The 14,016-nt window shown below is 57.3% G+C and overlaps 1 protein-coding gene across 1 annotated transcript; it reads left to right on the top strand.

The window, feature by feature from the left end:
• The first annotated feature begins 1,376 nt into the window (after positions 1 to 1,376).
• On the top strand, positions 1,377 to 12,288 carry UBE2S (ubiquitin conjugating enzyme E2 S). Its single transcript, XM_080639879.1, has 5 exons — positions 1,377 to 1,605; positions 2,295 to 2,318; positions 2,679 to 2,826; positions 7,339 to 7,529; positions 10,881 to 12,288. The coding sequence occupies exons 1-5, from the start codon at positions 1,603 to 1,605 to the stop codon at positions 11,169 to 11,171; spliced, it is 657 nt and encodes a 218-aa protein (XP_080496005.1). The 5' UTR covers positions 1,377 to 1,602; the 3' UTR covers positions 11,172 to 12,288.
• Positions 12,289 to 14,016: the final 1,728 nt, after the last annotated feature.

Here is a 14,016-nt window from a genome sequence, read left to right as displayed (position 1 = left end):
ATTCGTTTTGGGATCGTCCCATGGGAACCCCCCCCAATCGGGATCCACTTTGGGATCTTCCCATGGGAACCCCCCTTTGGGATCCCCCAAGGGCTGGGGTCACCCGGGGACAGGGCCCCCCCGTTGTCCTGGGGTGACCCCGGCTCTGATGTCACTGGGGAGCCCCCCCCATCGGGGTCCTCCCCTCACCCCCCTCAGGCAATGACGTCACAGCCCGGGGGTGATGATGTCACAGCCCCCGGCAGCCAATGAGGCCGCAGGCGGGGCTGATGTCACCCCCGGAGGGGCCCCCCCAGCAGCGGCTGATGATGTCACGGTGACGTCACAACCTCGGACTGAACGATGTCACAGCCTCCCCCCCCGCCCCCCGAGCAGCCAATGATGTCACAGCCCCGTCAGCGCGGCAGCCAATCGCGTCACTCGATGTCGTTGCACCGGAAACTGGTGATGTCACACTCGGCAGCCGACGACGTCACAGCCGCCTGATGACGTCAGCACTGTGGACTCCCGCCCTTCCCCCCCCCCATGACGTCACCGGCGGGGTATGACGTCACAGCGCGCGCACTGCCAAGACCCCGCCCTCCGTCCCGATGACGTCACGGGGGCGGGGCCTGTTTCTGATGATGTCACCGCGCTCCCCTCCCCCAACCCGGGGGGAGAGACTTCCGGTTTTAAACTCCTCCCCCCCGTTATGACGTCACGCCCCGGGCGATGACGTCACCCCCGTGGAGTCACAGCCCCTCCCTCCCCCCCCCCCCCCCCCGATCGAAGCCATACAATGGGGGAGGGGCGGTCCCCGTGACCCCCCCGTGACCCCTGCGCGAGGCGGGGGGAGGGGCCACGTGCCTTAGAGCCCCGCCCCCCTCGAGACCCCCCCTCCCCCCCCAACTCCCTCCCCTCCCCCTCCCCCGCCCAGGACCCCCCCCCGAGAGGGGGAGGGGCGATGGGGGAGGGGAATAAAGCGACGTTTCCTGCCCACGTGACTCATTTGGGGGTGTCCAATGGGGGGCGGGGCGATGGGGGGGGGGTTGGGTGTCCCGGGGGGGCAGGGGAAGGGGGGGGGGGGGGGGGTGGGCTCCCGAATCTCGCGTTCTGATTGGCTGCTCGCGCCGCCCGTCATAGCCTAACCCCGCCAGCGGAAGTCCCGCCCCCCGGCCGCGCTTCCCGCGCCTCCCATTGGCCAATCCTTCCTTTTAAACCTCCGGGCCCCGCCCCTTCCGCCGACCGTTACGGCCCCCACCCCGCGCCTCCCGCCCCGCCCCTCCGCTTCCTGCCGGGAGCACCAATCCCCGCTCAGCTCCCGCCCTTTCCTCCTCTCCCCATTGGTCCGCTCCCTTCCCTCCGCCTCCCATTGGCTGGCAGGGGGCGCTGTGGGCGTGGCCAGGCGCCACCGGAGGTGATATAGGCCGGCGGTGCGCGCTGAGGGGCTCAGCGCGGCGGGCGGGCGGCGGCAGCGGCGGCTCCTCCGCGCTCGCCGCGGGGACGCACCGGGGGGGACGCACGGGGGGGAACCGCTGCCCCCCGGGCCTCGGGGCCACCCCCTGCGCCCTCCGCACCCGCCCTGGGGGGAGCCCCGCGTCCGGCGGGCCCGGCCCGGCCGCGATGGTGAGCGCGGCCTTGAGGGGGGAGCCGGGAGCGGGACCGGGCTTGTGAGGGGAAGGGGAGGGATGGGGGCGGTTCTGAGGTGATTTTGGGGTGATTTGAGGAGGTTTGGGGGTGATTTGGGGGGTTTTGGGGTGATTGCGGTGGTAGGAAGGGATTTGGGGCGGTTTTGCCGTGATTTTGGGAGGTTTTGGGGTGATTTTGGGGAGGTTTTGAGGTGGTTTGGGGGGTTTAAGGGGCACTTGGGGGGCTGTGGGTGCTTTGGGGGGGTTATGAAGGGGTTTGGGGGTGATTTTGGGGGTTATGGGGTGGTTTGGGGAGGTTTTAGGGTGATTTGGGGTGGGGTTTGGGGTGACTTGAGGTGATTTGGGGATGATTTGAGGGTTTTGGGATGATTTGGGGGTTTTGGGGTGATTTGGGGTGATTTGGGGTGGTTTTGGGGTGATTTGGGGTGGTTTTGGGGTGATTTGGGGGGGTTTTGGGGTGGTTTTGGGGTGATTTGGGGGGGTTTTGGGGTGATTTGGGGTAGTTTTGGGGTGATTTGAGGTGATTTGGGGGGGTTTTGGGGTGATTTGGGGTGGTTTTGGGGTGGTTTTGGGGTGATTTGGGGGGGTTTTGGGGTGATTTGGGGTGGTTTTGGGGATGATTTGAGGTGATTTGGGCCTCATCCTGTGTGTCCGTCCCCCCCACAGGAGCCCCGTGGTGGCGCCTGGCAGGTGAGTACCTTGGGGGGGGGGGGTGGGGTTGGAGCATCCCAATGGTGGTGGCTGGGGGGGGGGTGTTGGAGCATCCCAATGGTGGTTTGGGGGGGGGGGGGTTGGAGCATCCCAATGGTGGTGGCTGGGGGGGGGGGGGTTGGAGCATCCCAATGGTGGTGGCTGGGGGGGGGTGTGTGGTGTTGGAGCATCCCAATGGTGGTGGCTGGGGGGGGGGGGGGGGTGTGTTAGGGTCCCAATGGAGCCCTGTGGCAGCAATGGGCCCCCCCGTGCTCATTGCCCCTCATGGGGGGGGGTATTTGTGGTGCCGGGGGAGGTCTCTGAGGCCCTGTTTAACCCCCCCCCCCCCCCCCCCTCCAGACGTCGAACGTGGAGAACCTCCCCCCCCACATCCTGCGCCTCGTTTACCGCGAGCTCTCCCTGCTCAGCTCCGACCCCCCCGACGGCATCAAGCTCTTCCCCAACGAGGAGGACGTCACCGGCGTCCAGGTCACCATCGAGGGGCCCGGTACGAACCCCCCCGCACCCAAATGCCCGCCAGTGCACCCCAAAACCACCCCAATGCACCCCAAAACCACCCCAATGCACCCCCAATGCACCCCAAAACCTCCCCAATGCACCCCAAAACCACCCCAATGCACCCCAAAACCTCCCCAATGCACCCCAAAACCATCCCAATGCACCCCAAAACCATCCCAGTGCACCCCGAAACCATCCCAGTGCACCCAAATACCCGCCAGTGCACCCCAGAACCTCCCCAGTGCACCCCAAAACCTCCCCAATGCACCCCAAAACCATCCCAATGCACCCCAAAACCACCCCAGTGCACCCTGAAGCCATTCCAATACACCCCAGTGCACCCAAATTCCTGCCAATGCACCCCAAAACCACCCCAGTGTACCCCAAAACCTCCCCAATGCACCCTGAAACCATCCCAGTGCACCCTGAAACCATCCCAGTGCACCCAAATACCTGCCATGTACCCCAAAACCTCCCCAATGTACCCTAAAGCCATCCCAGTGCACCCAAATACCCGCCAGTGTACCCCAAAACGTCCCCAATGCACCCCAAAACCATCCCAGTGCATCCAAATACCTGCCATGTACCCCAAAACCTCCCCAATGTACCCTAAAGCCATCCCAGTGCACCCAAATACCTGTGAATGTACCCCAAAACCACCCCAATGCACCCCAAAACCATCCCAGTGCAGCCAAATATCCATGAATGCACCCCAAAACCTCCCTAATGTACCCCAGTGCACCCAAATACCTGGGAATGTACCCCAAAACCACCCCAGTGCACCCACATACCTGCTAATGTACCCCCAAACCATCTCAGTGCACCCCAAAACCATCTCAGTGCACCCCAAAACCATCCCAGTGCACCCCTAAACATCCCCAGTGCATCCCAGTGTACCCCAAACCACCCCAATGTACCCCAAAACCATCTCAGTGCACCCCAAAACCACCCCAAAGCACCCCAAAACCATCCCAGTGCACCCACATACCTGCTAATGTACCCCAAAACCACCCCAATGTACCCCAAAAGCTCCCCAATGTACCCCAAAACCACCTCAATGTACCCCAAAACCACCCCAAGTCACCCCAAAGCCACCCCAAGGCACCCCAAAACCATCCCAATTCACCCAAATACCCGCCAATGCACCCCAAACCCGCCCCGGTGCACCCCAAAACCATCCCAATGCACTCCAGGGCACCCAAATACCCACTAACGTACCCCGAAACCGTTCCAATGCACCCCAGAACCCCCCCAATGTACCCCAAAAGCACCCCAGTGCACCCCTAGTACCCCTCAATGCACCCCAAACCATCCCCAATGCGTCCCAGTGTACCCCAAACGCACCCCAGTGTACAGCAGAACCCCCCAGTGCACCCCAAAACCACTCCAGGCAGCCCAAACCCCCCCAGTGAACCCCAATACCCCCAGTGCACCCCAAACACCCCTCAATCCCCCCAGAGGCCCCCGATGACCCCCCCCAAACCCCTCCATTGACCCCCCAAATCCCCCCATTGCCCCCCCAACCCTCCCCATTGACCCCGAGTCCCCCTAAACCCTCCTATTGCCCCCCCAAACTCCCCCATGACCCCCCCAAACCCCCCTATTGCCACCCAAGCCCCCCTAAAGCCCTCATTGCCCCCCCATTGTCCCCCCAAACCTTCTCCATGATCAATACCCAAGGCTCCCCCATCCCATCCCCTTCCCTAGACCCCATCCCATTGGATCCCCATGACCCCGTCCCGTTGGATCCCCATGACCCATCCCATTGGATCCCCATGACCCCGTCCCGTTGGATCCCCATGACCCATCCCGTTGGATCCCCATGACCCCGTCCCGTTGGATCCCCATGACCCATCCCATTGGATCCCCATGACCCCGTCCCGTTGGATCCCCATGACCCCATCCCATTGGATCCCCATGACCCCATCCCATTGGGTCCCCATGACCCCATCCCATTGGATCCCCATGACCCCGTCCCATTGGATCCCCATGACCCCGTCCCATTGGATCCCCATGACCCATCCCATTGGATCCCCATGACCCCATCCCATTGGATCCCCATGACCAATCCCATTGGATCCCCATGACCCCGTCCCGTTGGATCCCCATGACTGATCCCATTGGATCCCCATGACCCCATCCCATTGGATCCCCATGACCCCATCCCATTGGATCCCCATGACCCCATCCCATTGGATCCCCATGACCCCATCCCATTGGATCCCCATGACCCATCCCATTGGATCCCCATGACCCCGTCCCGTTGGATCCCCATGACCCATCCCATTGGATCCCCATGACCCCATCCCATTGGATCCCCATGACCCCATCCCATTGGATCCCCATGACCCCGTCCCATTGGATCCCCATGACCCCATCCCATTGGATCCCCATGACCCATCCCATTGGATCCCCATGACCCCATCCCATTGGATCCCCATGACCCCGTCCCGTTGGATCCCCATGACCCCATCCCGTTGGATCCCCATGACCCCGTCCCATTGGATCCCCATGACCCCATCCCATTGGATCCCCATGACCCATCCCATTGGATCCCCATGACCCCATCCCATTGGATCCCCATGACCCCATCCCATTGGATCCCCATGACCCCGTCCCGTTGGATCCCCATGACCCCATCCCATTGGATCCCCATGACCAATCCCATTGGATCCCCATGACCCCGTCCCGTTGGATCCCCATGACCCATCCCATTGGATCCCCATGACCCCATCCCATTGGATCCCCATGACCCCATCCCATTGGATCCCCATGACCCCGTCCCGTTGGATCCCCATGACCAATCCCATTGGATCCCCTTGACCCCTTCCCCTTGACCCCTTCCCCTTGGATCTCCATGACCCCATCCCATTGGATCCCCATGACCCCATCCCATTGGATCCCCATGACCAATCCCATTGGATCCCCATGACCCCATCCCATTGGATCCCCATGACCCCATCCCATTGGGTCCCCATGACCCCATCCAATTGGATCCCCATGACCCCATCCCATTGGGTCCCCATGACCCCATCCCATTGGATCCCCATGACCCCATCCCATTGGATCCCCATGACCAATCCCATTGGATCCCCATGACCCCTTCCCCTTGGATCTCCATGACCCCATCCCATTGGGTCCCGATGACCCATCCCATTGGATCCCCATGACCCATCCCATTGGATCCCCATGACCCCGTCCCGTTGGATCCCCATGACCCCATCCCATTGGATCCCCATGACCCCGTCCCGTTGGATCCCCATGACCCCGTCCCATTGGATCCCCATGACCCCGTCCCATTGGATCCCCATGACCCCGTCCCATTGGATCCCCATGACCCCATCCCATTGGATCCCCATGACTGATCCCATTGGATCCCCATGACCCCATCCCATTGGATCCCCATGACCCCGTCCCGTTGGATCCCCATGACCCCGTCCCATTGGATCCCCATGACCCCATCCCATTGGATCCCCATGACCCCATCCCATTGGATCCCCATGACTGATCCCATTGGATCCCCATGACCCCATCCCATTGGATCCCCATGACCCCGTCCCGTTGGATCCCCATGACCCCGTCCCATTGGATCCCCATGACCCCATCCCATTGGATCCCCATGACCCCATCCCATTGGATCCCCATGACTGATCCCATTGGATCCCCATGACCCCATCCCATTGGATCCCCATGACCAATCCCATTGGATTCCCATGACCAATCCCATTGGATCTCCATGACCAATACCGTGTCCCCCCCATTCCATTCCTTTTGTAGACCCCTTCCCATTGGATCCCCATGACTGATCCCATTGGATCCCCATGCCCAGTACCGTGTCCCCCCCATTCCATCCCTTTTGTAGACCCCTTCCCACTGGATCCCCATGACTGATCCCATTGGATCCCCATGACTGATCCCATTGGATCCCCATGCCCAGTACCATGTCCCCCCCATTCCATCCCTTTTGTAGACCCCTTCCCACTGGATCCCCATGACTGATCCCATTGGATCCCCATGACCAATACCGTGTCCCCCCCATTCCATCCCTTTTGTAGACCCCTTCCCACTGGATCCCCATGACTGATCCCATTGGATCCCCATGACTGATCCCATTGGATCCCCATGACTGATCCTATTGGATCCCCATGCCCAATACCGTGTCCCCCCCCATTCCATCCCTTTTGTAGACCCCTTCCCACTGGATCCCCATGACTGATCCCATTGGATCCCCATGACTGATCCCATTGGATCCCCATGCCCAGTACTGTGTCCCCCCCATTCCATCCCTTTTGTAGACCCCTTCCCACTGGATCCCCATGACTGATCCCATTGGATCCCCATGACTGATCCCATTGGATCCCCATGCCCAGTACCGTGTCCCCCCCATTCCATCCCTTTTGTAGACCCCTTCCCACTGGATCCCCATGACTGATCCCATTGGATCCCCATGACTGACCCCATTGGATCCCCGCTGACCCCCCCTTTCCCCCCCCCCCCGCAGAGGGCACCCCGTACGCGGGGGGGCTCTTCCGGATGAAGCTGGTGCTGGGCAAGGAATTCCCGGCGGCCCCCCCCAAGGGCTTCTTCCTGACCAAGATCTTTCACCCCAACGTGGGGCCGGGGGGGGAGATCTGCGTCAACGTGCTCCGGAGGGACTGGAGAGCGGAGCTGGGGCTGCGCCACGTCCTGCTGGTATCCATGGGGAATGGGATCCATGGGGAATGGGATCCATGGGGAATGGGGATGGGAATGGAATGGGGGAGATGTGCGTCAACGTGCTCCGGAGGGACTGGAGAGCGGAGCTGGGGCTGTGCCACGTCCTGCTGGTATCCATGGGGAATGGGATCCATGGGGAATGGGATCCATGGGGAATGGGATCCATGGGGAATGGGGATGGGAATGGGATCCATGGGGAATGGGGATGGGAATGGAATGGGGGAGATGTGCGTCAACGTGCTCCGGAGGGACTGGAGAGCGGAGCTGGGGCTGCGCCACGTCCTGCTGGTATCCATGGGGAATGGGATCCATGGGGAATGGGATCCATGGGGAATGGGGATGGGAATGGAATGGGGGAGACGTGCATCAACGTGCTCCGGAGGGACTGGAGAGCGGAGCTGGGGCTGCGCCACGTCCTGCTGGTATCCATGGGGAATGGGATCCATGGGGAATGGGATCCATGGGGAATGGGATCCATCGGGCACGGGGTTAGGATGGGGTAGGATAGGGATGGGATGCAGTTGGGATGGCGAAGGTCCTGGGGATAGGAAAAGGAGAAGATGGGAATGGGATGGGGTTAGAATGGGGATAGGATGGGGAGGGGGATAGAGGGGTTACATGGAGGGTAAGGGGTATATTATGGGGTGGGGGGGTTACGTTACGGATAAGGTGTATATTATGGGATGGGGGGTTACGTTACGGATAAGGTGTATATTATGGGATGGGGGGGTTACGTTACGGATAAGGTGTATATTATGGGATGGGGGGGGTTACGTTACGGATAAGGTGTATATTATGGGATGGGGGGGTTACGTTACGGATAAGGTGTATATTATGGGATGGGGGGGTTACGTTACGGATAAGGTGTATATTATGGGATGGGGGGTTACGTTACGGATAAGGTGTATATTATGGGATGGGGGGGTTACGTTACGGATAAGGTGTATATTATGGGATGGGGGGGGTTACGTTACGGATAAGGTGTATATTATGGGATGGGGGGGTTACGTTACGGATAAGGTGTATATTATGGGATGGGGGGGTTACGTTACGGATAAGGTGTATATTATGGGATGGGGGGGTTACGTTACGGATAAGGTGTATATTATGGGATGGGGGGGGTTACGTTACGGATAAGGTGTATATTATGGGATGGGGGGGTTACGTTACGGATAAGGTGTATATTATGGGATGGGGGGGTTACGTTACGGATAAGGTGTATATTATGGGATGGGGGGGGTTACGTTACGGATAAGGTGTATATTATGGGATGGGGGGTTACGTTACGGATAAGGTGTATATTATGGGATGGGGGGGTTACGTTACGGATAAGGTGTATATTATGGGATGGGGGGGTTACGTTACGGATAAGGTGTATATTATGGGATGGGGGGGTTACGTTACGGATAAGGTGTATATTATGGGATGAGGGGGGTTACGTTACGGATAAGGTGTATATTATGGGATGGGGGGGGTTACGTTACGGATAAGGTGTATATTATGGGATGGGGGGTTACGTTACGGATAAGGTGTATATTATGGGATGGGGGAGTTACGTTACGGATAAGGTGTATATTATGGGATGGGGGGGTTACGTTACGGATAAGGTGTATATTATGGGATGGGGGGGTTACGTTACGGATAAGGTGTATATTATGGGATGGGGGGGTTACGTTACGGATAAGGTGTATATTATGGGATGGGGGGGTTACGTTACGGATAAGGTGTATATTATGGGATGGGGGGGTTACGTTACGGATAAGGTGTATATTATGGGATGGGGGGTTACGTTACGGATAAGGTGTATATTATGGGATGGGGGGGTTACGTTACGGATAAGGTGTATATTATGGGATGGGGGGTTACGTTACGGATAAGGTGTATATTATGGGATGGGGGGTTACGTTACGGATAAGGTGTATATTATGGGATGGGGGGGTTACGTTACGGATAAGGTGTATATTATGGGATGGGGGGTTACGTTACGGATAAGGTGTACATTATGGGATGGGGGGGTTACGTTACGGATAAGGTGTATATTATGGGATGGGGGGGTTACGTTACGGATAAGGTGTATATTATGGGATGGGGGGGTTACGTTACGGATAAGGTGTATATTATGGGATGAGGGGGTTACGTTACGGATAAGGTGTATATTATGGGATGGGGGGGTTACGTTACGGATAAGGTGTATATTATGGGATGGGGGGGTTACGTTACGGATAAGGTGTATATTATGGGATGGGGGGGGTTACGTTACGGATAGGGTGTATATTATGGGATGGGGGGGTTACGTTACGGATAAGGTGTATATTATGGGATGGGGGGGTTACGTTACGGATAAGGTGTATATTATGGGATGGGGGGGGTTACGTTACGGATAAGGTGTATATTATGGGATGGGGGGGTTACGTTACGGATAAGGTGTATATTATGGGATGGGGGGGTTACGTTACGGATAAGGTGTATATTATGGGATGGGGGGGGTTACGTTACGGATAAGGTGTATATTATGGGATGGGGGGTTTACGTTACGGATAAGGTGTATATTATGGGGTGGGGGGGTTACGTTACGGATAAGGTGTATATTATGGGATGGGGGGGTTACGTTACGGATAAGGTGTATATTATGGGGTGGGGGGGTTACGTTACGGATAAGGTGTATATTATGGGATGGGGGGGTACGTTACGGATAAGGTGTACATTATGGGATGGGGGGGTTACGTTACGGATAAGGTGTATATTATGGGGTGGGGGGGTTACGTTACGGATAAGGTGTATATTATGGGATGGGGGGGTTACGTTACGGATAAGGTGTATATTATGGGATGGGGGGGTTACGTTACGGATAAGGTGTATATTATGGGGTGGGGGGGTTACGTTATGGATAAGGTGTATATTATGGGATGGGGGGGTTACGTTACGGATAAGGTGTATATTATGGGATGGGGGGGTTACGTTACAGATAAGGTGTATATTATGGGATGGGGGGGTTACGTTACGGATAAGGTGTATATTATGGGATGGGGGGGGTTACGTTACGGATAAGGTGTATATTATGGGATGGGGGGGTTACGTTACGGATAAGGTGTATATTATGGGATGGGGGGGTTACGTTACGGATAAGGTGTATATTATGGGATGGGGGGGTTACGTTACGGATAAGGTGTATATTATGGGATGGGGGGGTTACGTTACGGATAAGGTGTATATTATGGGATGGGGGGGGTTACGTTACGGATAAGGTGTATATTATGGGATGGGGGGGGTATTTACCCCCATTCTAAGCCTTAACCTCCATTGTTCCCCCCCCCCCCCCCTCCATAGACCATCAAGTGCCTCCTGATCCACCCGAACCCGGAATCGGCCCTCAACGAGGAGGCCGGGCGGCTCCTGCTGGAGAACTACGAGGAGTACGCGGCCCGCGCCCGCCTCCTCACCGAGATCCATGCCCGGGGCCCCCCCCGCGCCCCCCCCGACGCCCCCTCCACCTCCGCCCCCCCCCCAGCGCCTCCTCCCGACGGGCCCCAGCCCAAGAAGCACGCGGGGGACAGGGACAAGAAACCCGCCCCCCCCAAGAAGAAAGCGGACAAGAAACGGGCCCTAAGGAGGCTTTAAACGGGGGGGGGGGGGGGGGGGCACCCCAAATACACCCCCCCCTCACCCCCCCCCAATGGGGTTTCAATGCTCCCCTATGGGCATAAACCACCCCTTTGGGGGGGGGGGAAATAACCCTTGAAGAGCCCCAAATCCATCCCCCCACCCATGGGGTTTCTATAGCCCCCCAATGGGTTTCAATACCCCCCCCCGTGGGGTTTCAGTGCTCCCCCCCAAGGGGTTTCAGTGCCCCCCTATGGGCATAAACCACCCCTTTTGGGGGGGGGGGAAGCCCCTTGGAGAGCCCCAAATCCATCCCCCCCACAATGGGTTTCAATGCCCCCCCCCATGGGGTTTCAATACCCCCCTATGGGCATAAACCACTCCTTTGGGGGGGGAAATAGCCCTTGGAGAGCCCCAAATCCCCCCCCCCCCCCCATGGGTATCAGTTCCCCTCTGGAGCTGTGGGTACCCCCGGGGGGGGGGGGCATCAAATACCCACCCCTTGAGGCTTTAATTGCCCCCCCTTGAGAATCTAAATACCCCCCATAGGGAGCTGCAAGTAGCCCCATGGGGTGAAATCGCCCTTGGCAGCCCACATGTACCCCCTTTGGGGCCCTAAATACCCCCTTTGGGGCCCCAAATTACCCCCAGAGGGGGCAAATGACCCCCTTTAGGGTGCCCCAAATACCCCCCTGGGGACATCAAATACACCCCCCCCCCCTTGGAAGCCCTAAATACCCCATTGGGGCCCCAAAATACCCCTTGGGCACCCCAAATACCCTACTGGGGACATTAAATACCCCATTGGGGGCCCAGATACCCCTTGGGTATCTGATTGGGGGCAAATAAACCCCCTTAGGCTGCCCCAAATACCCCATTGGGGGGCAAATATCCCTGTTTTGGGGGGGGGGGGGGGGTTGGAATAAATGGTCCCTATCGGCTCCCACCTCCAGCCGTGGCTTTTTGGGCTGTTTGGGGGGGGTTTTGGTGATTTTGGGGGGGGGGTCACCCCCTCCCCCCCCTTTTTCTTGCTTTAAGTTATTTAAATTATAGAAACGGCCCCAAAAAAGGGGGAAATGCCCCCAAAAGCCCTCCCCCCCCCCCCCCCCATTAAAAAGCTTTGGGTTTTGTAGTACCCGGATGTTGTCCTTCGCCGCGGGGCATGATGGGAGTTGTAGTTCTCACCCCCCCCCCCCCATTGAGTTCAATGGCAGGACACGGGGGGGGGATGGGATCCTGCCCCCCCCCCCCATTGTGATTAATTAACCCCGACGTTAATGCGTCTTAATGAGCCCCTCTCCCCCAGCACCATCTGCTGCCCCCCCCCCCCCCGGGGCACGTGACTTGGGGGGAGGGGTGGCATTAAGGGGTGTTTCTATGGGGGGGGGGTATTAGGGGGGTATTTGGTGCGTTCTGGGTGTATTGGGTTCATTTGGGGTCTTTTGGGGGGGATTTGGGGTCTATTGGGGTGTATTTGGGGTGTATTGAGGTGCATTTGGGGTGTATTGGGGTGCATTTGGGGTGTATTGAGGTGTATTTGGGGTGTATTGAGGTGCATTTGGGGTGTATTGGGGTGCATTTGGGGTGTATTGAGGTGTATTTGGGGTGTATTGGGGTGTATTTGGGGTGTATTGAGGTGCATTTGGGGTGTATTGGGGTGCATTTGGGGTGTATTGAGGTGTATTTGGGGTGTATTGAGGTGTATTTGGGGTCTATTGGGGTGCATTTGGGGTGTATTGAGGTGCATTTGGGGTGTATTTGGGGTGTATTGAGGTGTATTTGGGGTGTATTGGGGTGTATTTGGGGTGTATTGAGGTGCATTTGGGGTGTATTGAGGTGTATTTGGGGTGTATTGGGGTGTATTTGGGGTGTATTGAGGTGCATTTGGGGTGTATTGGGGTGTATTTGGGGTGTATTGAGGTGCATTTGGGGTGTATTGAGGTGCATTTGGGGTGTATTGAGGTGTATTTGGGGTGTATTGAGGTGCATTTGGGGTGTATTGAGGTGTATTTGGGGTGTATTGGGGTGCATTTGGGGTGTATTGAGGTGCATTTGGGGTGTATTGAGGTGTATTTGGGGTGTATTGAGGTGTATTTGGGGTGTATTGGGGTGTATTTGGGGTGTATTGAGGTGCATTTGGGGTGTATTGAGGTGTATTTGGGGTGTATTGAGGTGTATTTGGGGTGTATTGGGGTGTATTTGGGGTGTATTTAGGTGTATTTTGGGTCTATTTGGGTGCATTTGGGGTCTTTTGGGGTGTATTTGGGTCTATTCGGGTGTATTTGAGCTCTATTTTGGGTCTATTTGGGTCTATTCGAGTATATTTTGGGTCTGTTCGGGTGTATTGAGTTGTATTTTGGGTCTATTCGGGTCTATTTTGGGTCTATTCGGGTGCATTTTGGGTCTATTCGGGTTCATTTTGGGTCTATTCGGGTCTATTTTGGGTCTATTCGGGTGCATTTTGGGTCTATTCGGGTTCATTTTGGGTCTATTCGGGTCTATTTTGGGTCTATTCGGGTGCAGTTTGGGTCTCTTCGGGTGCATTTTGGGTCTCTTCGGGTGTATTTTGGGTCTCTTCGGGTGTATTTTGGGTCTCTTCGGGTGTATTTTGGGTCTCTTCGGGTGCATTTTGGGTCTCTTCGGGTGCATTTTGGGTCTCTTCGGGTGTATTTTGGGTCTCTTCGGGTGTATTTTGGGTCTCTTCGGGTGCATTTTGGGTCTCTTCGGGTGCATTTTGGGTCTATTCGGGTGCATTTTGGGTCTATTCGGGTGCATTTTGGGTCTCTTCGGGTGCATTTTGGGTCTCTTCGGGTGCATTTTGGGTCTCTTCGGGTGCATTTTGGGTCTATTCGGGTGTATTTTG

The sequence above is a fragment of the Psittacula echo genome, assembly GCF_963264785.1.
Source record: "Psittacula echo genome assembly, contig: SCAFFOLD_123, whole genome shotgun sequence".
In the NCBI taxonomy this organism is placed as follows: Eukaryota; Metazoa; Chordata; class Aves; order Psittaciformes; family Psittacidae; genus Psittacula; species Psittacula echo.
Note: the sequence above shows the minus strand (reverse complement) of the source record. Positions and strands in the feature narration are given on the sequence as shown.

Excerpts from the sequence above, each read along its gene's own strand:
- UBE2S (XM_080639879.1), top strand. Across the intron at positions 2,827-7,338 it reads GGTCACCATCGAGGGGCCCG|AGGGCACCCCGTACGCGGGG; the intron begins GTACGAACCCCC and ends CCCCCCCCGCAG. Across the intron at positions 7,530-10,880 it reads GGCTGCGCCACGTCCTGCTG|ACCATCAAGTGCCTCCTGAT; the intron begins GTATCCATGGGG and ends CCCCCTCCATAG.